Source organism: Vombatus ursinus, unplaced genomic scaffold, assembly GCF_900497805.2.
Source record: "Vombatus ursinus unplaced genomic scaffold, bare-nosed wombat genome assembly UNPS02006874.1, whole genome shotgun sequence".
NCBI lineage: Eukaryota > Metazoa > Chordata > Mammalia > Diprotodontia > Vombatidae > Vombatus > Vombatus ursinus.
In genome coordinates, this window is record NW_020946652.1 from 9,082,406 (window position 1) to 9,110,004 (window position 27,599).

General features: G+C 52.4%; 1 protein-coding gene across 1 annotated transcript in view; it reads left to right on the forward strand.

The window, feature by feature from the left end:
* Positions 1-27,599, forward strand: part of PITPNM3 (PITPNM family member 3) — a 96,886-nt gene that overhangs the window by 26,567 nt on the left and 42,720 nt on the right. Inside the window, exon 3 of the mRNA XM_027848705.1 lies at positions 13,260-13,367. Within this exon, the coding sequence (XP_027704506.1) occupies positions 13,260-13,367 (108 nt within the window). The remainder of the gene's footprint in view (positions 1-13,259; positions 13,368-27,599) is intronic.

Genomic DNA, 27,599 nt, shown 5'->3' on the forward strand with positions numbered 1-27,599 from the left:
ATGTTATATCTTCATTTGACTGGATTGCTAGAGTAGTACCTCAGGAAATTACTACAACTAGATGGAATTTCCATAGATTTTTAACAAAGTCCTCAAAAACCTCTGACAGGCCAATGTTATGGAAGTGATGGAGAAATGTACCAGGGTGGGGATAAAATTGGTTGTGCCAGGAACTGGTTGAATGGCCAGACGCATATAGTAATCATTAATGGTTCAATGTCAGTTTGGTCAGGTCTCCAGTGGAGTGCCTCAGAGATGTGTGCCTAGGTCTGGGCTGGTTAACATTTTCATCAATAACTTGGTTCAAGGCATTAATGCTCTGCTTCTCATGTTTGCTGGTGACTGCAAGCCAGAAGGAAGAGCTCATACACTGGGCCAGAGAATCAGGGCTTTAAAAGATCTCTACAGGTCAGAACATTGTGCTTAGTCTAATGAGATGTTACTTAATAGGGACAAATGCCAGCTTCACAAGTACAAAATGGTGGCCACATGACTCGAGGCAGCTCCCATGAGAACTCTCTGAGGGCTTGAGTGAATCACTGCCAGAGGGTGAACCCACAGTGGGCGCTGTTGACTCTTTTGGCTGCACTGGGAGAGCCACATGGTGTTCAGGACCAGGCATGTGACAGTCCCCTTGTCCTGGGCACCACAGTGTAGAAAGGACGCTGACAAATTAGTGCCTGGAGGAGACAACCAGGATGGTAAAGAGCCTGGAGTCCAGGAGTGGGGGGTGGGGGTAGGGGAAAATGGGAAGAGAAATGTCTTAATATTTTAAGGATTTTCATGTGGAGGAAGCATCACATTTGTTCTTCCCATTCCCTGGGGGCAGAACCAGGTGCAACTGATGTGAATTATAGGGGAGGCAGCTTGAGACTGGATGTCAGGCAAACTTCCCCACCACTGGAGTTCTCCTGAATCTGAAGGGGCTGCCCAGGAGGTGGTGGGTTACCAAGCAATGAACAAACCACCATTTATTAACCATCTGCTATGTTCTAGGCGCTATGCTGTGTACTGGGGACAAAAAGACAGATATTCAGATGCCCCTTTTCCCAGATGAATCAGTTTGGATGCCCCTGAGGGCCCCGCCAACTCTGGAGAGCTGGGGTCCTATGAGCCAAAGAACCCCAGCTTAGGGGCCCTGAATGGAGCCTTTCAGGAACAACTGAATTGGGCAGAGCTCCTCTCCAACTTTGCCCAATATCTTCCTGGTGATATACTCTGCCCCCATCTCCCTCTGAAATCAACCAATCCCTCCCCAGAAGTTTCAGTGTCTTCAGTTTGCTTTGTTCATCCATTCATCCATTCATCCATCCACCCATCCATCCTTCCATTCATCCATTCATGAAACTCCTTGAGCTGCCTGATGACGTCCAATGTGGCTCAGTGGGGAAGGCCAGAGAGGCAGCAGTCCTCGCCTCTCCCCTTAGCACCGGGGACAGGGGGTGGAGAAGGGGACATGCATATGGAATATTGAGATAATTTTAGTCACATGTGGCTTTCTAGAGTCAGCCCAGTGGGACCAGGATATGGGGCTGAGGATCAGCAGAATTTAGGTGTTTTTCTTTTGTAGCCTGCCACTGGATAGCGTGAGAATGCACTGCACAAGTGTTTGTTGGTTGACTGACTGAGGGTGGGGGAGTGGTGCTCAGCCCCTTTCTGATGGTTCCAGCTCAGGTGCATCCATGGATAGCCCTGAGATCACTAACTAGCCCTTATGTCAGACAGAAGTCTTGGATCCCCCTGCATGGGGAAGATGCCCCATCCCCATCCGTTAATGCACACAGAGCTATGAGCATCCAGCAGTGGGGATGGGTGGAGTCCTAATCACCAGTAAGATCTAGCTTGTGAGGTGGCTTTAGGGTGCGAGCTAAGCCCACAGCCAGGATGTAGGGTCAGTCTGTGGGCAGCGTTAGAAGCGGGTAAAAAGAAAAGAACACTGGTCTGTCCCGAACAGAACTTGGTATCTTTCCCCTTGGTAAGTTCACCCTGGCTCCAAAAATCCCTCTTCTTTTGAGGGAACCTTGGGGCCATCCCCCTTCTAGTCACCTCCAAGCCTTCCTGGACTCCTCCCTCCGGGGTCCGTTTCGCGCATATGCAGGCAGCTGCCGAGGCTGGTCAGTCTGACCTCCACGAGCCTCTCACCTCCACCTCTTAGTCCAGGCAGCTTCTCACCTTGTCTCGGCTGCCCCACCGCAACTGTGTCCTAAACTCCCCAATTAGTTGTGGAGTCAATCACTCCAAACTTGGATCAGACCATGTCCCCCCTACTCAAAACCCCTGAGTCTCCCTGGTGCTTCTGGAATACAATCCATGGGACTCAGCTGGCCAGTAAGAACCTCCCCCATGGAGCTCCAACCTCACTTTCCAGAATTCTGTGGCAGCTGACCTTCGCATCAGCTCCACTCCACCCGCTCTGGTCTGCCTGCTGTTCCCTCCTCTGGACACACCTCTCACCTAGGGTCTTTGCTTGGACTTTCTCTCCTTCCTGGAAGGCTCTTCCTCTCAGCCTCCCCATTTTAAAGCACCTAGCTGCTTTCCAGGCTTAGTTCAGGCGCTGCCTCCCTTTGAGTTCATTTGAATCGGAAGACCCCGAGGATGAGTCTTAGCGCTCGTCTTACTAGTTCTTTGATCCTGGATAAGTCCCTTCATTTCTCCATGCCTTAGTTTCCTCTTCTATAAAGTGGGGCTAATGAAGCTGTTAGTTCCCACCTCCCAGGAGTGGGAATGTCTAAGATGTCCTGGTGGTGGCAGGGATGGTGACAAAGCATCCTGGCCGATCTGAGGATACAGCTTGGCACCTGGGGGCTCTGCATCAGGCAGCAGGAGCCAGAGTTGGGCTGGGCTAGAGACCCCTTGGGCTGGGGGGACGGGAAAGAGAAGATCTGCTTTAGACATGGGAGTCTGAGGTGCCTCTGGGACATCCTAATGATGATGTCAAGCAGTAATTGAGACCTTTGGACTAGAGCTCTGGAGTGAGATTAGCATTGAATGCCTGGCTTTGAGAATCAGGTGCACAGAGAGGCTGATGAGATCACCCAGGGAGACACTGTCTAGAGAAGGGAAAGAGGCTTAGGAAAGAGCCTTAGGGGACATGGACTTTCTCCAAGGGCTGTGACAGAGACCTGCACATCTCTTTCTCTTTTTCTCTGTTTAATTTGGGACATTTCTTTCCCTTGATTTCTTGGGAGCGTCCAAAACCCTGCCATCCATATGCATGAGGGAGACGGCGACCGACAACTGCAGAAACCAAGCTCTTCCTCAGCCTTTGGGTTTATGTTCATGTCCATACATCTGGCCTTGGGCAGTAAACTGAGGCAGAGCAAGCTTCTCCTCTCCCAGCAGAGAGACCAGAGTTTGGGCCAGGTGCTGCTGGCAAGTGCTGCCTTGCCTCTCCACCTGCTGTGTCCTCCTTCCCACCCTGGAGGGAGGTGAAGCAGTCACACAGCACTCCTGGGGAGAGACAAGATGGCCTGAACTAGGGGGTGACCCTGCAAGCGGAGAGAGGCCATGCAGCAGATTCTCTAGGACATGGCCCCTGATTGGCTGGAGGAGAGGGGAGTTGCTTTGTCAGCCCAGGAAAAGGTCCAAAGTGCCTTCCTCCCCGAGTCATCTCCCGTGTCTGCAACCCCTACCTGGCTGTCTCCTAGCCCTGGGAATTATCAACAAGACCACATTTCCTCTGATAATAACCCACTGCCTCCAGGTGTTGGCTTCTCATTGAGATACCCACTTTTTAATAGTAGATGACAACCATGGGGAGAAGGGGTGAGAAACAGCATTTCCCAGAATCTCACGCTCTCAGAGCTGGAAGGGGCCTCAGCAGCACCTGTGCCCCCCATGACAGGCCCAGAATTCCTTATGAGCATCCTCAGAAAGTGGCTATCCAGCCTCTGCTTTGAGGGGAGTTGGGTAGCCACAGGCTGGCGGGGCAGCCCATCTCCCCAGCCCCCCTCAGTCCATTTTGGTAATAACTTGGAAGTGTCTGACTTTGATAGTCATCAACTCATACGAACATTTCCCTGTCCAGAGAAGGATGGAAAAAGAGGATTGTATGTGAAACTGAATCTCTACTATGGGCATCTGCTGCTTTCCTTAAGTATAAATGGGGATGATATAGCATATAGAAGTATGCTACAGTTGTTAAAATGGTTCCATGTAAAAGTGGGCAAAATACCAACTTCTATGTCACCTTGAAAGGAAGTCTCCAGTGGAGTGTCCCAGGGCTCTGGGCTGGGCCCGTACTTATTTACTTCACATTTTATCAGTGACTCTGACTAGGTTAGCAACGCAAAGCTAGGCAGGATAACTCACAGTGAGTGACAGGGCTAAGAGTTAAAAAGATCTGGTCAGGCAAGTAAATTGGTCCAAATTTACCAGATATAATATAATGGAGAAAATGTCAAGTTTTCCCACTTGGGTTCAAAACACTAATTTCCCAAGAACATGATAGCAGAATCATAGCTCAATAGCAACCATGTGGAAATAGCTGGGATTTAATGGGTTGTGAGCAGTCTATGAGCCGACAATGTAATAGGGCAGCTGAGAATGCTTGTCCAACCTCGCACTGTCTGTCCCCTGAGGGCAGAACTTCCGAGAAGAGAGAGGCACGGGTCCCTCTGTCCTTGGCCATCTTTAGACCCCATTTGGAAGTTGGGGCCAGTATTGGGCCCCACAAGATCAGGAGGTCATGGATCATACAGAGTGTGTTCTGAGGAGAACAGCCTTACATTCGTGTCAGAAGATCTGTGCCCACCTGGGCAGAAGCAGCTCCCTGGGATCTGCTTTTCTCCAAACCCCACTAAGAGACCAGGGGATGGGGTGCGTGCCGCTGGGGCAGCCCTGAAATCTGGCCTGGTGGTACAGGTCTGGTGACCTCATCTGCTCCTGCCTCCCACACCCTTGTTCTGCCCAGATCATCAGGGCAGCTTGAGGGGGTGAGCCCAGGGCCCCAGTAACAGGACACCAGACAAGGCCTGAGGGGAGGGAAACCTTGGGAAAGTTAGCACTGTCCCAGAGTGGACGGGTGGGCTCTCCTTCTCCAGAGGTCTTCCAACCCAGCTGGATGGCCATTTGTCCAGGTGTGTCATGTTGTGTTGTGTTGTGATCGTGGAGGGCATTCCTGTTCAAGGACAGATCAGGCCAGGTGGCCTCTGAGGGTCCTGGCTTCTCAGAGTCTCTGACATTCTCTTTGTATAGAGACTGTGTTTCCTCCTATGTATGCCTGTCCTTCCCTCCAGTAGTATGTACCCACTGCGAGAACAGGGCCTTTCTGTCATTCTGTCTTCATTGCCCAGGTTGGTGCCCAACACTCAGGAGGTCCAAGAAGTGCTTGCTGAATGAGTGAATGAGAAGGTGTGGGCCTGCAGAGTGCCAGAGGGCAGTAAGCTGGCGGAGATGAACCCTAGAATCAGAACATTTTATGGAACCAAAAGGAATTAAGATGTAAAGAGACAGAACTTTAAGACCATAGATGTACAGCTGGAATGAACGTGGGTCATGGAGTCCAGTCCTCTCATCTTGTAGATTAAGAAACTGAGGAGTTGAGTGAGTCCTCAAGGTCACACAGGAAGGGATAGAGGCAGAGTTTGAAACCAGGTCCTCTCTCTTCAAATCTTGCTGAGCCTGTTACAAAGCCTTCTACTGTCCTCTCTCACCTTCTTCCCCCAGCATCTCATACCTCACAGCTCTGCTCCTGATACCAGTTTTTTTTTTCCTCTTATGAACCTGGAGCTCCAGGACCTGCCCCCAGTACCAGAAGAAGTAAAAATGAAAAAGGGGAAGATTCCAAGAGAAAAAAGAGACACTCTCTGAATTCATGGAGGAGGATGGAATGATTGTGGCAGCAGGAGGTAGGCGAGGGCAAAGGGCTGACCCTAACTCTGGGCAAGCCCTGCCTGGTAGGTGGTGTAGGTGAGGCAGAGTAGGGAGGCTGCAGAAGGTGGAGGCTGTAGGGGAGCCAGAAGGTCAGCACGAGATGGCCAGGCAAGCAGCACGTAGCCCCTCAGGAACCAGAGGGCAGAGGCAGTGAGGGTGGTCAGGCAAGCAACCAGTGGAGCCAGAACCAGCCAGGGCCCAGGCGAGAACCCTGGCGTCAGGCAGAACCTGCCTCATACAGGGGACATCCTTCACTTTTCCTGCTGTGGCAGGAGTGGAGGTGGGGAGGATCAGTGCCTAGTTTCCTCTGGTTATGGATTCACAAAGAGTGTGCCCACCTATTGATTCTGAGAGGCTTGTCTAGGCCGGCCCTCTCTGACCATCCCTAGTCATTTGACAAGTTGACTAGGTTCAGCGGTCACACGAATGGATGGAAGATCAAGAATCCTCTAGAACAATTCCCTCATTTCGTGAACAGACTGAGAGAGATGAAGGGTCATACAGGCATGACCCGCAGGCACACAGGGAGTCAATGCTAGCGTGGGGTTGTAAGTACAGGTCTTTAGGATTTAAGGGCTCTTTCCATTGTGCAGTGTGGCTTCTCTAGCCTCCTCAAATTTACAGACAGAAAAATAGAAAACCAGAGGCAGGAAAATGTCTTGTTCAAGGTCACCCAGGGAATCTGTGACAGAAAAGACAGAAGTCCAGGTCTGCAGCTGGAGAATGGGCCCATACTAAGGTGTTCATCGTGGTTGATTGTGCCCAAGGACTCCCTATCCCATGGGTAGTCTAATTTTTGCCTTGTCTCAGGGCCCTAATCACTACTTTCATCTCTAATGGCAGCAGTTTGGTCCCTGTGTAGCAGCCGCTGGGGAGATGGCTGGGGGGGGAGGTGCTTTCCTAGAGCCTTTCACATTATTCTTGTCTCCAGGCTTGCGGAGCCATCCCGGGGAGGTGGAGAGATGGTTGGGTGGGTAGTCTTGGTGCCAGCCTCAGCATCCCTGGTGTGGGAGGGGTGTGTGTGTGTGTGTGTGTGTGTGTGTGTGTGTGTAGACAGCTTGCCTTCGGGAAGGCTTTAAACAGCTCAGAGTCACAGCGGATGGCCTTGTTTTTTTGAGCCTCCAGAGCTATAAATATTTCATGGCTCCCTTCAAAGGTTAGCTCTGCCTGCCTGGTGCTGACGATTATTTTGGGACTGGATGCTGTCCAGAGGGCTTTGTGTTCATGCCATCTGGGGCAGGCAGTCAGGCAGCCAGGCCGCCCTGACTGTGTTGGTGGAGGAAGTTTTCTCACTGGGAGTTCCTTATGCCAATGAAATGCAAGTCCTGGTTCAAACAAGAGTCTGGTACCATAGACCACATCTGCCAAGGCACTGCCAGTGACTTGGTGACCTGTGTCCTGACTTCCATGCTGCCTTTGACTCTTCTTTCTTCCCCATATCTCATATCCAGCAAGCCTACAGAAGCTATGTTTCTCAGAGGCATCTAGTCCAACTCACACCTAGCCAAGGAGGCCCTCTCCATGGTGCCTCAGCTTGAAGCCTTCCGGGTGCCAGGCCCTCTCTGTTCTATGCCCACCTGGGTCTCCTCTATCCCCCGGCTGTCCTTCTGAGGGTAGCCCTTGATCTTCTCCACCCAGTTGATCCTCTGTGACCAGAGATGCCGTGAGGAAGGGCTCTCCTACCTCTGACCTTCAGCCCATTGTCCTCATCTATTTTCTCTGAGGAAAAGGGAGGGGACAAGACAGTCAATAGCTGGTGTCCAACTGGAAACTCAGTGGTTGAAACTTCTGTGTTTGGAACCTGTTGACCTTATGGTCCTGAGTTAGAACTGTATCCTTAGGTCATAAGATAGAGGATGAGGAAGAAAGTGGGAGAGGGGGAGAGGACAGAAGAAGAGAAGAGAAGGGGAGAGGGTAATAGTAGGAGAGGGAGAAGAGGGGAGAGAGATTGGGAAAGGCTAGAAAACACTTTGCAAACCCTACAGGGCCATGGTGATGTTGACTCCCAGTTGTTTCTGGGCTGGAGCCGTGGAACTCCTCCCGAGCCTCAGAGAAATTGTTCATTGAGGTCTGAGGTCTTTGCCCCAGCTAATCCCCAGGCCTGGAGTCAGGCCTCCCTCCTTGTTCTCCCTCCTTCCTCCCTAGCTTTCTCTGAGGCTCTGCCCAAGCAGCCCTTTTTGCAGGGGGCCCTTCCTCTAGCCCCATCTCTCTATCCCCTTCCTCAGTTTACTTGCTTCTTCTGGGGAAGGGTGCACCTCCATCTTCTCTCATTTGTTGTCTCCCCTGTAGAGTACAAGACGTTTCATTCTTGGTCTGTGTATCTCTGCAGAGCAGGGCCTGGCATATTATAGTTACTTAATAACTAAGGGAATAGGGAATAACTTGGGGATTGGCTGATATGAATCACCCCCTGAGCCCCGGACCTGATCATGATGACGGTCCTGTGATGGCTCATGGCTCCCATCTCAGACTGTGTCCACCAAGATTCTGCCCCAACCTGGCCTTATTAATTTTTCCCCACTTAATAGTATTTTATTTTTTCCAATTACATATAAAGATAGTTTTCAACATTCATTTTTGTAAGATTTTGAGCATTTCTCTAATCAATAGTGATTTAGAGCATTTTTTCATATGACTGGATAGCTTTAATTTCTTCATCTGAAAACTGCCTGTTCATGCCCTTTGAGCTGACCTTAGTCATTGACTGTGCCTGTTGCCCTTCTGCCCTGGCTATTGTCTGACTCATGGCTTGACTGAGAGGGAGAGGCTGAGGTAGGCTGGGGCTCCTTACTTTCTTCTGGCTTCAAGCTGCTGCCCTTCAGGGGTCTCTCCCTCCCTCTCCAGGTGGGGCAGCCAGCCTCCCCTGTCAGGGCCCGTGAGCTGTGCCCATAGACTGGCCCCTTCCCAGGTCACCATCACTCAGCTGGGCTTGGGTCCAAGGAAGAAGGCTAGTGCCTCCCTGTACCTGGGCTGCCACTCGACTGCCTTGGGAAGCCCAGAGAGTCAGATGGCTTATTGGGAAGGCTTTCCCGCTTTGGGTTGGTATAAACATCTGGAGGAATTTTGCCTTGCCCTCAGTTCCCAGAACCACGTCTCTAGCAACCACTGCCCTAGTTAATGCCCTTATCCCCTCTCCCCTGGACCACTGTTGTAGCCTCCTAGAGGGTTAGGGTTAGGATAATCTGCTTCCCCCCCCGCCCCACCATAGCTGCCAAATTGGTCTTCCAAAATATCGTGTTGTAGCCACATTATTCCTCTGCTCAAAATGCTCCCGTGGCTCCCCATTGGCTCCAGGACAAGACTTCTATGTGACATGTAAAGCCTCTCCCAGTCTTCATCCAGCCTGCCTTCCGTTTGCACATTCATTCTAAATTACAACCAAACTGGCTTGTTCCTTGTTCCTCACATATAACATTCCATCTCCCACCTCTGTTCCTTTGCACAGGCTGTGCCCTGCCCTACTCTCTGCCTGGAATGTATTCCCTCCTCCATTCTGTCACTTGGAATGAGAGCTTTTTTTTTTCATGCTTCCTCCCAGAGGCCTGCTCTGATTTCCCCTTCTCCAGTCCCACCCTAGAGACTTTTGTCCCCTCTTCCTGAAATGACTTTGGTCTATTTTCCCCTGTGTATGTTTTCTCCCCCCAGTAGAACGTAAGCACTTTGGAGACAGGGATTGTTTGGTTTTTGTCCCCATCTCCAGTGCCTGGTACGTAGGAGGAGCCTAATGTTGGGTGAAAGGATGAATGAATCATTTTCTGTGTGATTTCCACAAATTGTGATTGAGTGAATGAATGAATGAATACGCACTATGCACTGTGCTGTATTGCTGAGGTGACCCACCAGTTCCTGGTCTCTAGGAGCTCACCTCCTCATTGGAGCAGACAGCACAGAGAAGATGATTTGGCTGCTGGGTGCATGGGGAGGCCAGATGGTCCTTGGGGTGCAGGGGATGTTGAGAATCCCTGTCTCTAAGTCCTTCCAACCAGACTTCCCTCTCCCCAGCTCTCAGATGTTCACTGTTGTGTGATCTTTTGCCAGAATGTAGACTGGTGTATGGAGAGACCTTGTCAGAACACTGATCCTATCCTGGGGCTGGGCAGTGGTCTTTTCTGACAGATATTATTCTAAGGTCAGGTCAGTGAGTCAGTCAGTTAGAGAGTCGCTGCTCAGCCTGTGGAGTGGGAGAAGCAGATGTCTAAGGCTTAGTTATTTCTCTCCAGTCATCCATAATCTAGTTAAGGACACCAAAGGGACATCAAAGAGAGACCCCCCCCCATGAGGCAAATCCTGCCCCCAAATGACAGATTCAGACAAGTACTGGATGTGCTCCAGAGAGGAAAGATGATGAGCACAGTCTAGAAAAGGCTTTGTGCTGGGCTTGTAGAGAAGGCAGCCAGACAGACCAGGGCAGGCAGGGAGCACAGAGGGGGCAAAGGGCCAGAAGTGGGGAATTAGCATCATGTTCCAACCGACCAAATGGAAAGGCTCCCAGCTCAGAGTGCATATATCATGGCTTTCCCATGATATATCATGGGAAAAGTCACACTACCCTCATTTGTCAAATGACCTGACTTCATACCTTTACTGACCCTCGTTCTGAGGTGGGTGTTTGACTTAAGGTCCCCTCCATCTCTCACCCTAACCCTACTGAAGGACAAGCTCTGGGAGGCAGGGGCAGTGTGCCATCTAATCTAAGCTCTATTGTTTCTCAAGCCAGTGGTGAGAACCTCCATGGTGCCTCACTGATCCTCCTGGAACTGAATTGGCTAGAGTCTATTGTTATGCTGAATGGCCATAGACAGCTGCATTTGCTTGGGAAAGTTAGACCCCCTCTGTGCAGGGGCATTGGTAAGAGTGGCTGCCAAGTGTACTGGGCTCACAGGAAGAAGAGATGGCAGCAGCAGCAGCAGCAGGGGCAGCAGCAGAAGGAATGGTCCTGGGAGGGGCTTTTGGCATTTGACAACCTTCTCCATGAAGAGAGTTAACCAGCCCATGGGCACCAGTGAGAAGGAGGGTGTGATGCTGGGGATCTGACTCTGGCCAGTTGTATAAAACTGCCATGATGTGGAGGACTCCTCCCCTGTGGGATTGGGATGCCATTCTCATTGCCCAGCTATGTGAATAGGTATATTGTATGATCTTTTAATCCTCCATCCATTTGGATCTGGGATATGGGGAGCCCTGGCTTGTTTGTGTTACCTCAGGAGAGTGGTGGACCCCTAGGGAAAGTCACCGGGAATATATGCCTAGCTTTTCACATGCTTGGGTAGATACCCTTCTAACTCACTGACTGAATTTGAGGCCCATTGGTTACCCTCAACCTGGTTTAGTCTATCTGCCGAGATGGTTTATTGGGGTGTGGCTGCCTTGAGTGCTATAGCTTCTTGCAGCCACAGGTGAGAGTTGAGTGAGAGGTGGGCACCAAAGGTGAATGAGCAATCCTTATACCAGAGGTGCTCGTCCTCCCAAACGTCCCCTTCACCCCATACTACCCTCCTGCAGAATGGGCAAATGAGAACAATTTATTCCAATGGTCATAAAGTCAGCTGAAGCAGGTGCTGTGGAGTCCTTGAGCTGGATCAGACCCTGAAGATGCCAACATGGTCCATTGTATCCTGGGTCATCAGCAACCATCCTGACTTTTGTGCTGCCGCTGGCCTTTGATGACTTTGGAAGAGTGATGACTTTGCACAACTCTGCCTCATTTAAATCCAATCATGAACAAGTCAGGACATGATGTCATTGATCTTCTTTGGAATGAAAGACACCAGCAGCAAAGCCTGGCTTATCCTGTTGTGAAGCTAGGTCTCCTTCTGGGAAGTAGTAAGGCACTGGGGGCTAGCCTGAGTTAATCACTACTGATAAGACAAGGTTAAGTCACCTGTTATCAGGAGAGTTGCACTGAGATGTACCATATCTCTGTTCTCCCTTTGTGACATCTGAGGAAGAGTGAAGTGACCTCAGAGTGAGCCTGGTGTATTCAGCAGGTAGTCTGTCTCCTGATTAACTGTGGATTTTCCAAAACCATACCTGGAGTATTCTATGGGCCTAGGAAATACTTTGCTCCACTCCACCTCTCAGATGTTATCTTCCTTCTAGGATCAGCTAATCTCTGCCCTCCTCCTCTCTGTGTGTCCTTTCTTTATCCCCTGGTGGTTAGGGCTCTCTCTCCCCTCCAATTACCTTGCAGTTATGCATGTGTATGTATGTATGTATGTATGTATGTATGTATGCATGTATGCATGTATGTGTTGGATTCTTCATTCTTGGCCCAGTAAAATGTGAGGGACTTCCTGAGGATGGGAACCATTTTGTTTTCATCTTTATCTCCCCAGTATGGACCCTGGAGCCTGACAAAAGTGGGCACTTAATGAGTTGGACCAAATAGTGAATTGTTACCTAGCTCATTTGAAGCATGTGTTCTGGGGAGCAGTTGCCGCTAAGCTGAGATGGGGCACACAGTGGGTGAGGGGGACTCGGGGGACGTGACAGTGTGTGTTTTGGGAGGGTCCTGGGGCACTGCTCTGCTTCTCTCAGACTCATCCTGGGCAGACAACCCAGAGAGGTGGCCAGTGAGGCTGGGCTAGATTAGGTTAGGGCGAGAAGCTAGCACTCTAGAAGGGAAGCAGTTGGGACCCTGGAGAGCTCCAGCTTGGCAGCCTAGCTGGGTTGGTTGCCCCTACTCAGACTCTCTTTGGCTCTTAAATGGGCTACTTCCCTTTAGACTACAATTCATCAGTTATGAGTGGTCCTGGATCTAGTCTGCCCACATGTGGCTACTGCGCTGACTTCTGGCCCCACGTCTTAGAAGGGAGCTGAGGAGAGACTTGAAACCCTGCTATCCAAGGATGGGAAGAGGACTCAGGGGGACTGTGGCCGTCCTTCAGAAGACTTGGCTCCAGTGATCAATGCAGAAAACAGGCAGATTACTCCCTCCGTATGAGAAAGGACTTCAAAATGGAAGGAGTTGCCTGGGGAGAGATTGGGGAGGCCCCAGGCCCTGGAGGTGGCTCTCCCAACCAGAGTAGAAGACCATCCTTCTCATCTGACAGGGAGCTCTAAAGTCTCAGTCTAGTTTGGCCCCTCCCTAGAGAAGGAGTCTTGGAGGCACAGCCTTGCAGGGACCCTGAAAGGCCATGCTTTGGGTAAAGGTTGGCCCCAGCAGCTGGTGGTACCTTAGGACCAGATACCACATGGGGACAGAGTGGCTTCTCCTTGACCTTGGATGCTGGACTTGTTTCCCCAGCCTTTCTCATCAGTGTGCACGTGCGCGCACGCATGCGTGTGTGCGCGCGCACACACACACACACACACACACACACACCTGTGCTCAAGCTGGAGTCTTTGCCTCTCTGTTCTCAAGCCCTCATCTTCTCTCCCTGCAGAGGACGTGGCAGAAGGCAAGAGCGCTCTCCTCATAGGCATGAGTCAATGGAACTCCAATGACCTCGTGGAGCAGATTGAGACAATGGGGAAGCTGGATGACACTCCAGGTGAGCTTGTGCCACCCCTTCCCCCACCCTGGCCTTGCACCAGGGCTTGGCTCCAAGCATGGAGACCTGGACCCCAAAGGTTGAAAGAGGCTGCAGGTGCCCTTCTCTCTGACAGAAAGGATTCCTGGCCCCCTGACTGGCTGCCCAGCCCCCAACTCCTTCCCCAAGTGCTTGGGCCACAGGGAGCTTTTCTGGCTATCTTTTTCCCTCCCTCACTGACATCCTGCCCCTGCCCCAGACTCTGGGCAAACCTACCTTGAAGCTTAGGGGAAGGGAGTCATTGATATCTGAAATGCCAGGTCAGTTGAACACTGAGGAAGCCTAGAATTGCCCAGATGGAAGGCCTCACAGTACTGGAAGCTACTGTGGGGGTTGTAGAATCAATCAGTCATTGACATTTATTAAGCACCTACTGTGTGCCAAGTACAGTGCTAGTCACCGGAGGATACAGAGACAAGAATGGAACCATCCCTGCCTTTAAGGACCTGACATTCTACCAAGAGGAACATGTGTCCACATAGAAGTAAATACCAATAATACAGATAAGAAGTAAATACAAATAACACAGCTGCAGCCTGATGGGGCTTGGGGGAAAGGCCCCGGGGTCAGCAGCTCAGGGCAGTACCAGGGCAGAGCCCAGAAGGCAGCTGGTCAGGGCCCTGCACTGTGGGTGTCCTCAGAAGGCCATTCTTTCTCCAGCAGCTGATGCCTGCTCTGAGTTACCTTAGCTGAGCCAGGGTCTCAGGTCTTTGGTGGTGGTGCTCTCCTGTCCATTCCTGTGGCCACTACTCTTGTCTGAGGCCCCCGTCTGATGGCCTCCTGGATATTCTTGCCCTCCCTTGGCTGACTGTCTTCCCTCCAGTCTATCCTCTGCACCAGGCCCAGGTTCCCCAATCTCCTCTGGTTGTTTCCTGTCTAATTGCAAACCTATCATTGGTACCTCATTGTCAATGCAAGTACTTAAAACATAAATCTGCATTCAGGGCCCTTGGCTTCTTTGCCCTGGCCCAGCCTGCTCTTCCTGGGGCCTGGGTGTCTATCCAGCTGCATTTCTTGGTCTTCCTGGGATGTGCCAAGCTCACTAATGCTTCTCTGCCTCCCTCCTTTGGATCATGCCCCTGGTGGTCCCACAAGCCTCCACTAATTGGCATCCTGCTTGTCCAGCCACGTGCCTTGGGCCCACCATGGCCTTCTGCAGATCAGCTGGCCCTGTGCCCCCCTTCCCCTGTGTGTGCTCACTGGCACTGCCCAGGCCCTTCTTACCCTGTTCTTGGGCTGGTGGGCTGTTCCCTGTTCTGGCTATCTGTCAGTGTACCTATAGATGCTCTGAGAACAGAGCCGGCTGGTGCTTTGTTCTCTCTCTCCCCACCCCTGCTCTTGGGAAAGGCAAAAATACATGTGGAAGGGATGCTTCTATAATGCCAGAGGGCAGGCCCTGGGGCACTCATGGACAAAGAGTCGAGATGATGTCATCCCCTCCCCCACAGTCATTACAGGCTGGCCACTCTCATGCGCTGACTGCAGCCTTCTGTCCATTCCTGACCCCATATCATGACCTTGCAAAAGTGGCAATGCTCAGTCCTGATGGATTTAGGGACATTTGAATCTAGGGCTAAGTAGCTACTGGATGATTCATGTCCAATTACCTGATTTGGCCTAAATTATTATTTACAAGATGCAGTCAGCCTTCATTCTGATTTGCCCCAGGTAACAGGCCTAATAGACTTCCTTTCTCCTCATTAAATGTCCAATATGCAGTTAGTTCATTAGTGAGAGAAAGCAGCTAGGGGCAGTGTCCTAGTAAAGCTCCCCCGTTCTGGCCCATGCCCAACTTCTCAGAGGGGGGGCTCAGAGACTCCCTCCTTCACTGCTTAGCTTTCCTGCTGGGCAAGAGAGAGCAAGAAATAGGCAGAGGATCAGTGCAAGCCACTGTTGGTCAGCTTCGATCACTAGTGCATGCACACCCACGAGTACAAACACAAGTACTCATGCACACACGTGCACGCACATATGTACATGGTGCATACAAACATGAGTGCTTACTCAGGCACACATGCATACAAACACAGGCATTCATGCATGCACATGTGTACAAACATAAGAGCTTGTGCACACGTGTACAAGCACACATGCTTGTACACACACACAAATATGAATGCTCACGTATACCCGCATGTATGTACACACATGGCCAGTGACCTGGAGCCTGGAGGTTGGAGCCAGGATGGAGCCTCCTTGTATCCCCCTCCCCAGGATAAACTTTCTCCTTTCCCCTTTGTGCCTGTCCCTTCCTTTTCTCTTCTTCCCCCTCATTTCTCCTTCCTTTCCTTTCCTGAGAACCCCCAAATGTCAGAACTGGCGAAGACTTAGAGACCTCTAATCCAACCCACGTCTGAGCAAAAATCCCCTTACAATGTCCCTGACTAGTGGACATTCACCTTTGCTTGAAGTGGACATAGTGGGCTTGTCTATCCATTGCCTCGTTCTGGGACCCTTTAGGCTCTTAGCTGCCTGGCAAAGTCACTCCAGCTGTCTCATTGGTATCTCCTTGCTGCTGTGCCCTTCAGACCACTGGATCTCCCAAAACCATGCCCTGGTAGACCTAACCCACTCATCCTTGAACCTCCTGCTCTGGGGTCCAAGCTGTCCTGAATTCATGAGCTGAAATTCTATCTCATGAACCCCCTCCCCCTAGGCAGCCAGCCAGCCAGTCAACATTTATTAAGTACCTCCTGTGTGCGAGGCACCAGGGATGTAAAGAAAGGCAAACGCATGGTCTCTGCCCTCCGGGTGCTCCCAGTCTGACGGGAGAGACATGTGAGCAGCTCTGTGCAAACTCGCTCTAGCCAGGCTGGCTTGGAAACCATCCAGGGAGGGAAGGTGCTAGCACTGAGCTTGCCTTCTGTTCCACCCTGACTGTCTTCTGGCCATCTATCACTTCCAGGAAGGCAAGCGCCGTGCGCAGATGGGTGCGCGTGCAGCCAGGGGCTCCTTGTGCCAGGCGGAGGGTTTCAGGTTTGGTTCGAGGGACACTAGGGAATGTGGTTTCCTGAATGAGGCAAAGATGCATTTTAGTGGCAGGGAAGGGTGAGAAGAGTCGTTTGTTCCTTGCCTTCCCAGCTTTCTGATTGCAGGGAGCTGTCCAGTGCTAGGGGACATCTTGCTGAGCTAGTGCCATAACCTGAGAGGAGACAGCTGGGCTGCAGCTCTTCCTTAGCAGCTCACTCATTCCGTGGCTCTTGACCTTAGATAGATTTCCACCAGTATAAGGTGAGAAACACAGCTGTGGGAACCCATAGATTTCCTTCTATCACCTCCAGCACCTTAGGCCCCAGCCTTGGAGTCGCCATTTTCACGTGTAAAAGTCACTTTTGCACTCCTCTGCTGGAGCCTCTCCTCTTGGACCTTTCTCCACCTCCTGCCCCCATTCCATGGGAGCTCTGGTCTTGGGCCCAGGGACTCAGGGGCCCAGGGGCTCAGGGGCCAGGGGCCCAGTCTTACAAGACCAGACTTAGCAGGCCTCCGTTGTACCCAGGATGTTGTTTATTAACTCACTCTTCCCTGATTGATTTTTCATCAAGAACCACTAGTCAGCACAGCCTGACATCTGTCAGCTAGCCCCTAGATATGATAGGCAGCCTAAGGAAAGAGGGTGAGAGTGCCTCAGACAGACAGGAAGGAGGAGGCAGCCATGCCTCGGTAACAGGAGAAATGTGTGAGCATTAGTCGTACATCGCCACGTTACTGACAGGAGCTGTGGGCTGTTTATTCTGCACCCCTGGCTCCTGCCCCTCCCTCTTAGGGCCATACCAGCCCCCAAAGGGGCCAGTGGGGGTGTCGTGGGGGTGGGCATTTTCCCCAGTGACTGGCTCAGCCTCTGGGTTTTCACGGATACTCCTGAAGCAGTGAAGCCCTTCCTGGGGCTACAGCCTTGGAAGGGTCCTGGGACACTGCTCACCAGCTAGCCATACCTGTGCAGGTGAGGTAAGGCCCCTCTGGCCCCTCTTGGTGTGAGGGGGTTATGGCTGTAGAATCTCTAGGACAGCATCTCAGGGCTGGAAAGAGGCAAATCCAGGCTCCCAGGAAGAGTCTGCTTTCACGAGCCCCATCAGGTCTGAGTCTCCCTGAATCCCGCCTCCACCTCCCAGGCCAGACTCAGGCTCCCCAAACCCATAGGTTCCTGAGGATTCCATCTCCCCTCCCTGCCCCCTGCCCCTCTTGGAGTCCAGAAGGAGCTTAGTTTTCCTTTGCTCTTAGAGGTATCTGCCTTGTATCTGCCTTCTTTCGCAGACTCCTAGGTGCTGGTCATTGCTCCTGGCCTCTGCTCTCCTCACCACCCTTCCTCTCTTGTCTCACTTTCTGTGCTCCCATTGGGCCTTATCCTTCCCTCTGGACTTGCTCCAAGAGCTCAGGTCTTCTTTTAGTTCTGGTCCAGTTGGTCCTTGCAGACCACCGAACCTCTCTTTGGCCCCTGGGTGTCAGTAAGTCAGCATCTGTTACCCGAACCCAGCCTTGTGTTTGACCAGGTTTTGGGGAGAGCAGGGACATTACATTCTCTGCCCTTGGGGTGAGGAAGCAAGGCTCCCTGGTAGCACGTGGGCATCAGAGAACAGCACAGTGGTAATCACAAGCTGAGCTATGTAGGCTGAGGAGTTCCGAGGAGGCAGAACCAGCGTGGAGGAGCTGGAAGCAGAGCCTGGCTTGGAGCTTGGGTGATCTGGGTGCAGGGCTGCATTATCCCCTTCTCCTGGGGTGCCTCAGGTCTCCTCACCTTCTGCCTCTAGGCAGGATGCCAGGGGCCCAGATTCTGGGCTGAGGGGACCATCTGGCAGGCCTTCTTCTTGCCATGAGCCCCTGGGGGCTCATTTAGTCTCACTCCCAAGAAGTCCTCAAGTTGGGGGTAGCCATCATCATTCTGTCTCCCCAGCTCCCACATCTCTCTGGCTACTACCTGCATTTGGACTCTGTCAGATCTGTCTGCCAGGGACACCCTCAGCTCCTCATGTTGACCTCCAACCACTTCTTCCACCTTCCTCCTGCTGACAACACCGTGCCACGCCAGTCCCCCAATCAGACCCTGGGAGTCTCCTTCTGCATCAGGCTTGACTTTATCCAGCTCTTTCCTAGTGCTTTTCCCTTCCATCACTTCCTGTTTCCACAGCCACCCTCAGAGGTCAGGTCTTCCCTATCTCCAGCCTTGGATAATGGCTCCAGACAGCTGCCTGGACCCTGCCTCCAGTTCAATCCATGCACGCAGGTCATCGTGTCGAGAAAGTCCTCTACCACATCTAATGATCAAGGGCTTTTTTTTTTTTTTTTAGGCAATCGGGGTTAAGTGGCTAGCCCAGGGTCACACAGCTAGTAAGTGTCAAGTGTTTGGTCTGAGGCTGCATTTGAACTCAGGTCCTCCTGACTTCAGGGCCGGTGCTCTATCCACTGCACCACCTAGCTGCCCCAATCAAGGGCCTTGTGCCAATCTTTAGTGACTACCTGCTGTCAGCCTGGCATGTAAAGCCTTTTATGACTTTGCCTCAAACCTCCCTTTCCAGTCTTGTCCACTCTCCCACCTCCAGCACTCTGTGCTCGGGTAGAACCGTCCCCTTGAATTTCTATGGATGACTCTTGTTCAGCCATTCTCTGTACCTGGGATGACCTTGCTCCATACGTTGACCCATCCAAATAAATCCTCCTCATCCGCCAAGGCCCCAATGCCATGGCCATAAGAGGAGCAGGAAGGAGTCGGACCCTGTCACTGATGGCAGGGGGATTGCCAGGTCATTGGGCCCATGACCCTAGCAGCCTGACTCCATTTACCGCCTCATGAACTGAGGTGTCTGATGATGGGGAAGCTGCCTAGTCTCCCCCAGGGCCCCGCCTCCCAGGAGCAGCCTCCCTCCCATGCCCTGTCGATTCACAGAAGAGGTCAGCATTCTTCTCGGCATTCTTGGGAACTGATAGATGCCCTCCCCCTCAGTCAGATGGTCTGTGAGTCTGTGATGTCCAGGGCTCGATTGAGCCCCACCAGAACAAAGACCCCATGGCCTCAGGGGTCCTGGAGAGTGATGTTCATGAGCATTAACAGACCCTGGAAAGAGAGCTGGCCAAGCACGAGGCACGGGCCCAGGGGTCACACTCTGTCTGGGGCCATTCTTTCATCATTACACAACACAGAGTCACAGAATGTCACAGTGGGAAGGAACCTCAGTGGTTAGCTGGGCCAGCCTGAGCCTGAACAGGAATCTTCTCCAGCCTTTCCTTGAAGAGCACCAAAAAGGGGGAGCTCACCACCTCTGGGGGCAGCCTGCTCCATACTGGGACAGCTCTCATCATCTCGACAGTAGGCCTGAATCTGACCAAGCAGAGGAGTTGGATCCTTCCTCCACAGGACAGAACACTCTTGTTCCCTTGAGCCTGTCTCTCTAGGTTAACCATGCCCCATTCCTCTGGAAGGCAGGCCCTTTGCCCCCCGGACCCCTGCCTCCTCTGAACCCTCTCCAGCTTAGCCACATTCTTCTTAGACAGTGGCTGCCAGAAGTGAGCATGAGGATCTAGGTGCTGGATGTAGCCCTTACTGGGCTCTTACAGGACAGAGGGACTGGCACCTGTACTGTCCTGGGTGACCTGCTTCTTTGATCTGAGCCCGTGGCATGATGGCACTGGGCTCTGGGGGCATCTGTGTCCTAGCACTGACTCCTGGGGAGAGCACTGGCTGCCTGACACCTGCTGACTGCTCCTTGCCCCTGCCAAGATCTCTTTCTGATGAACTGACCCTCTGCCTGCCTTGTCCCCACCCTGGATTTATGCAGTTAGTATTTGGAGCCTTTTACTTGTACCTGTGTCCTCAGTGCTGGGCACACAGTAAGTGCTTAATCTCCATTTGACTAGACTTGATCTCCTCCCGTTAATTTTTGCCTTATGTGCTTGTCTGTCACCATCTTTTAGGATCCTGACTCTGACATTCAAAATGTTGCCTGTCTAACCTGGCTCTGTGCTGTTTGCAATTTCAGTACGTTTGCCACTTATGCTTTATCCGAGTCATTGATAAAAATGTAAAACAACAACGTGTGGCAGAGAAATGATCCCTGAGGCACTCCCCTGGAGACCTCCTTTCCAACCCATGTTTAACACTTAGGGACCACTCTTTGGCTCTGGTTTTTTGAGCCCACCTACTTGTGTTACTGTCCAACCTACATCTCTTCATCGTGTTCACGAGAGGCTAGCATGAGGTTCTCTTTCAGGTGCTTTGCCAAAATCTAGGTGAACTATTTTTAAAGCCTTGCTCTGGATCTCCTAGTCTAGTAACCCCACCCAAAAAGGAAATGGGGTTAGTCTGACATTAGTCTGTTTTTCCTTTTCTGACTTTCATTGTGTTGCAATTGGAATCAAAGCCTAGTTTACCAGCCTCGGTTCTCTCAACTCCTGGGGCGAGTGGGGACATCGCCCTTCTCCGTCCTTGGGTGCGCTTCCCTCCAGTTCTAGCTCCTCCAAATAACATCGGCATGGTTCCTGGTTCTTCCTTTGACTGGACCTGGGGACTTGGACACATCCAGGGCAGCCCTCTCACCTTTGCCTCACTTTTCTTGGCTTCCATTTCTTTTTATCATGTGTTTTCAGGTCCAAAGCTCAGTCACTTTGGAAGAAAAGCAAACTTTGAGTTGAATATGTCTACACTCTCTTTTGGGAGTAATTGACACCCTCTGTCACAAGCAAGGCTCCTATCCCTTCTCCCCAGAAGAGCTAAGAAATCCTCCTAGTCTTAGCTTGTCTTCAGCTCCTACAATGCCACACTCTTATGTTCATTCACTGTTAACTGTTCCCTGTCACCCCCACCCCCTACTCAGTAACTTTCCTTGGCTCCCTATTACCTCCAGAACTATACATAAAGGCCTCTTTGGGCCTTTAAAGTTCTTCACAGCCTTGACCCTTCCTACCTTTCTCTGCTTTTTTGAAGAAAGTCATTTCTGGTGGATGTCCAGCACTGGAGCCTCAGGAGACCTGGTGGCCAGATGGACCCCTTTTGAAGGTCAACTTCCCAAGAGTTACTGGGCTACAGCTTCAGGCCCATCAGGGGCTACTTGGGGGCCAACTCTATCAGGTTGGGACTGACAGAAGGCAAATAGTGCAATCCCTACACTCTTGGCAAGTGGCAGGAGACCTCAGGCTGGTGGGAGTCTGCTGGTCCTATAGCAAAGTTCTGGGATGAGCTGAATGCAGAATGGAGCTGGAGGTCACTATAGTCATGAATGAGAGGACATGGATGGATGGACAGCAACGGGCAGCAGTCAGTTTCACTGGCAGGAGGGCCTGCAAAAGCCCGTCTTCCAGACCCCCAGATCCCCCATGGTCTTCTCTCCCCACTTCAGGGCATTCTGTCTTTTAAAGTCTAGCAAGTCAGGTGGGAATGCCCTCATCAGCACCCATGGGTTCCTTCTCCCTCTGCTGCTCCCTCTTCTTTCTCCCCCCATCCCTCTCTTCCCGTCTACTTCTCCCTCTCCCTCTTCCTTCCCCCTCTCTCCCCTCCCCTTCTCCCTCTCCTGTTCCCTCCTCCCCCATCCCTCTCCTCCCCTCCCTTTCTTCCTCTTCTTCTCTTTCTCCATCTTCCTCCCCTCCCTGCTGGACAGCTCCACATGGATGAACCATTCACATCTCAACCCCAATCTGATTCTTTGAGAGGAATCAGAACAGATTTGTTTGTTCACTGTGAACCATGATTTAATTGTAATATTTGTAAAGAGAAAAAAAAACACCTTTCACCAAACTGGAAGTATTACCCGTATTTTATCATTTAATTCTCATTTCCTTCATGTCATGTGGTTTCCAAAGCCTTATTAAATGTGCTTTTATTGCACCTTGTGACCACTTCTCCCCACCCTTATCTCCACACCCCCTGAAAATGATCTCTAATAATTTAATGAAAGTCAGTGGAAATATTGGATTCTGAATACAGACATATACTCTACATGCAACTTGTCAGGATTGCCTCTGTTCGGTAAAGGAGAAAAACCAATGATGGAAAAAAAAAACCAAAAACCAGAGCTCAGGAAACTGCCGGTGTCTGCTGTGGTTTTCAGTAATTACTGAATTCCCCAGGGCTTAAGCTGGATGGCTGTGGAGCCGAGATCTCTTGCAAAGCTTGTAAGATAAGAGGCAGGCAGATAGAAATCGAGTGAGCTTGGGCCCAGAACCCCAGTAATAAGCCCAGAAGGAGCCTGCAGACTCCTGGCCATCTTCGGGATGAGGACCGGAAGTGTGCCTGGGGACATGGGGCATAGTGAGTGTGACTGTGGGCTCAGCAGGTCAGAGACTCCCTGGCTGCTCCCAAGGGGCTGTGGACTCTACTGCACTGAGCACATGCCTGCACCCTGGGGAAGAGGCTCATGATGAAGGGAGCCTGGTGGAGAGGCCCAAGTCGAGTCAGCGCCATCCCAGGTGACTCCTGGGGCAGACCTGGGCTGTGCCCCTCCCGGCCCCTCCCCCTCCTATAGGACTGCAGGGACCTCAGCACTCACTGCCTTCATCCAGGGGGTCTTAACCTGGTGATTTTTAAACAGCAAAAATACAGGCCGTGGAATTTTACTATAATTGATTTCCTTTGTAATCCTAGGTGTTTTGTTGTAGGCATTTAACCTGACAGCCCAGTGAAACCCCAAGAAAGCTCTAGGCCCCATTGCCTAGGATTTTTCTTCTCTGGGCTCCTAATCGCCAGTGCCTTTCAATAACTCTCATCTGGCAGGATCCCAGGGCCCTTCACCACTCTGCCATCCTCTGGACACTCTTTGGCTAGTTGTGAGCCCAGAGCTGACCACAGCACCCCAGACGGGGGCAGAGGTCAGAGTGCCCCCTCCTTGTCCCTGCACATGATGCCTATCAGAAGGCAGTCCACATTCCTGATGGCCCCCACACCTCCCAGGGTCTTTCTATGAGAAGACTGTCAGAGATGGGGTGATTGTCTTGAATAACTGGCAGGGCAGCCCAGTGAATTGGACTGAGGGGCCTTGTCCTGCTGGGTCGCAGAGAGCAGAACCAGGGCTTATCAGTGGCTCAGGGAGGCCGTCTTCCCTGCAGCTCCTCAGCCCAGTCAGTTCAATGATTGGGCAGCCCTATCCAAGCCTAGGAGTTCATCATTCTCTGGGGCAAGGGAGGGCTGAGTGGTCATGGCCATGACTCAGAGCAGTGAGGAATGACAGGTTCCTGTGAATACCACCAGCCTTCCCCACCCTCTCAGCTCCACCGCTCCCACCCCCCACTCCCTGGGACAATAAACTCCAGCCTCAGTGGCAGATTCTCTTGCACAAACCTCCAGGACTCCAAGGAGGCGATGCGCATCCAGGAACACCTCTCAGCCTCTCTCTGCAGAAGTCCAAGGCCCACTTTCTCTCTCAGTTTCTCCTAGGACCCATAGCTTGGAAGACACATCCTGATTCCTGTTAGATGGGGTTGAAATCATAGCTCCACAGAGGCTCTAGGACCCAGTCTCTAGGACCCAGCCTCTGGGGCTCAGCCTCTAGGACCCAGCCTCTGGGGCTCAGCCTCTGTGGCTTAGCAGCAGCAGCAACATCTCAGCTCAGCCTCTGGGGCTCAGCCTCTGGGGCCCAGACTCATCCCCAGACTCTGACACAAATGTATCTGTGCTTGGCACCTGGCCCCATTTGCACCTCCTGTTCTGCTATCTCCCTGGCCATTTTCTCTCTGAGATAAGTGCTGACAGGTTCCCCACAGGACGTCAGACTCATTTGCTTTTCCTGCTTATCTCTGGGTAAATCTTATCACAGCATCTCAGCACATAATTCCCTTCACTAGACAAATTCAGGAAGTGTCAAAAACAGAGACTGGTGACAATGGAAATGCTTCCTCCTGTGAGGAGCAGACACAGGGAGGACGCCTCTTAGACTCAATTCATTTACCTCCTGGAATCTCTGATGGCTCAAAGCTTGGAAAGTGCCCCGGCTAAGGACGACACCAGGCTCTGTGTAAGAGGATGTCTGAGGCTCCTGCTTTCATCTCAGTCTATGGCCCTCCATGAGAAGCATAGTCCCCGGACTCCATGAGGGTGCATCATCCTAGGATGGGTGTCGTTGCCCTGCACTCAACCTCTCCTGGCTCCATGGTAACGGCTTACCTCATCTCTGCTTCTGATCTGGCTACATTCAAGAATCACAGTCACAGAGTCCTAAGGGCACCTTGTCCAATCCCCACCTGACTGAGGACCTGATGATGTTGTCCAGCCTTTGCTCAGCATTCAACATTCCTTGCCAATTGTGTAGCAAAAATAGAGTAATAACCTGGCGTCCTTCCACGAGACTTCACTGCCCCTCTCCCTCTCCCTCTCTCAGTGAGATGTGAGTTCCAAGCTGCATCTCCGCCGGTGGAACATCCTCAGGATGATTCTCATCAAAACATAGTTTTCCATGAGCACCAAATGGCTCGGGGCCCAGAGACGGCGGGGGTGCTCACCCTCTGCTTGTCCCACTGAGGAGCCCTTCTGCTCTGCACTCGGGCATATGGGCTGGGGCTCACCTCCATAGAGGACTGGACTGTGGTGAGGAGGGAACCCCTGCTGAGTGCCAAGCACTGTGCTAAGTGCTGAGGATACAAAGAAAGACACAGTGTCTGCCCCCAAGGAGCTTCCAGAATAATCAGAGACAACTTGCAAAGGACCAAGAACAAGACTCTTTTGTGGAAGTAGGGTGTGGTGACAGAACTCAGCTGTGGAGGCCAGAGCTGGCCTTGGGCCTCTGATAGTCAGTAAGCACTGCCTAGGAAAGCTGGATTCACATGGGAAATGTGTGTGGGCAGGTCAGGCCTGGCTCCTGCCTGCAGGTAACCTCTTTTCTTGACCCCTGGCTTCCCATTCTGGCCAGCTGCAGATGGATCCATCCCTGCTGCCCCTCCCCACCCCCATCCCACCCCAACCAGCTGTGCTGAAAACTTCAACTTTCTCAGGGAAAATATGGCCAGGGCTGAGGGAGAGCCAGCAGGGGTCAGCTAACGGGCCAGGAAGCTATTTGTAGATTCCTTGTGGACCCAGTGAGGGCCAACATGTTTGCTCCTAGCAGCCTGGGAGGTTTATGTGGGGGAATGGAACATACTTGTTCTCATGCTATTGGCTGTCAGCCCCACCCCAGGCCAGTCTGTCCTCCCGAGCCAGGCCTCCAGGGTGCTGCCTCCAGCCCCAGCCCATCTCCCTTAGGATTTGTTCTTTCTCTTTTGGCACCTGGCACAGGCTCCCTCCTTTGCATGACTAAGGGTGCCGTCAGGCTGGCCTTTCTCGAAGACCCTGCTTCCGAGGACCAGAGGGCTTTGGGCAGCCTGGCTGGGCCTTCCTTGCTTTCGGAGGTTTTCCACTGCACGTATTTAGCTCTCATTTTGCTGACCTTTTCACATGACGCCCATGTCCCCAGTGAGGATGAAGTTTCAGAAAGCAGACTTATAAGGTCACCCCTTCTCCGCCCTCAAAGGGGCAGAACATGGAGCCAAGTACATGGGGGACTCTGAGGGAGGACTTGGTCCTTGGCGTCCTGGGCTACCGGGCAGCATCCCTGGGACCCGTCTCAGGCTGGGCCAGAATGCCTGGGGTCTCTGGCCTGAGGACCACCTTGTGTCGGGAGCACCCTGCTTGAGGGCAAAGGTCCCTGCCTTTGCCGGGGTGGGGGGGAACAACCCTTTCCCATGCCTCCTCCCAGGCCTCTTGGAGCCTTTTGCCACTGTGGACCTCTCCCAGCTCCTGGACACTGAGTGCCTTGGCCTTTCCGCTACTGTCCTCTCTCTCCCTCCCCCCCCCCCTCCCTCTCATCTCATCAGCTCCCATGGGTTTAATTATGTTCTCTCTGTGGATGATTCTCACACCTGCGGTTCCAGCACCAATCTCTCTCCCAAACTCCAGGTCACCAAACATGCACTGGCCATTTTGTATGAGATGCTCCAGAGCCCTCTCAGGCTCACCCTGCCCCAAACTGCACTCACTGTCTGTTACCTCAAACTCTTCCCTGTTTCTGGTCAGAACAGCGGCTTCTTTCCAATGCTCTGCTTTCCCCCTTCCCTCCGGGGCATCTTTGGTTCTTCCTACCCCTCACCAGCTGCGTCCACCCAAGGGCCGGGTCCTTTGCCCTGTCTCTCTCTCTCAGGCAGTGGGTTCCCCAGCTTAAGCCCTGGCCCTCCTCCCTCCTGGCTGCTGCAGACTGCTAGGAGCTCTCCTGACTCCAGTCTGTCCCCACAGTGGCCACATTCAGGTTCCTAAAATGCAGCTGTGACTGGGTCACCACCCTATTAAAAATCACCCTGAGCCAGAAGGCCCTCCACGATCCGGCCCCCACCCACTCTTCCTGCCTTCATTCACTCACCTTCTTTCCTTCACTCTCTGCTCCAAGCACAGGAGCCTGCATTCCCCACCTCAGTGCCTGTGCTCACACTGGCCTGCCCCAGTCTCTGCCCAAGCACAACTCAAGTACTGTGTCTTCCACCAGGCCCTTTCTGACCCCCAGCAGCACTTTCTTCCTCTTGAAAGGACTTTGTGACTATTACCTGGGCACACAGTGGGATCGCCCGAGGCCTGTAAGCTCCCCGAGGGCAGGACTTCTCCTCTTTTGACCTCAGGATATCCACGGGCTAGCACAGAGCCTGCACACAGTAGGTGCTTTTAAGTGGCCACTGAATTGAATCCGACAGTACAGAAATGCTTCTCAGACGCCTGGGGAGGCAGAGGTAGGCCGGAGAGCTGACCCAGGGAAGGGCAGTCAGGGTGGCCAGCAGTCTCAGCGGCTGCTCCTGGGGTGGCCCAGTGACCTTCTGTAGAGATGACAGCTGGCTTTGAGGCTCCCATTGTGTCCTTCCTGAGCCTGTTTATTGAAAATCCGTCCTGCCCTGATGTGGAGAGGAGCCTGAGAGTGGGGGAGGGGATGGGGGGGATGTCAGGGGAGGGGAAGGGAGAATATAACAGGGGAGGGGAGGGGAGGAGAAGGGAGGGGATACCAGGGGAGAGGAGGGGAAGGGAGAGGATACCAGGGGAAAGGAGAAGGGAGGGAATAGCAGGGGAGGGGCGGGGAGAGGATACCAGGGGAGGGGAGAGGAGAGAATACCAGGGGAGGGGAGGGGAAGGGAGGGGATACCAGGGGAAGGGAGGGGAAAGGAGAGGATACCAGGGGAGGGGAGGGGAGGGAGAGGCTACCAGGGGAGGGGAAGGGAGAGGATGCCAGGGGAAGGGAGGAGAAGGGAGAGGATATCAGGGGAGGGGAG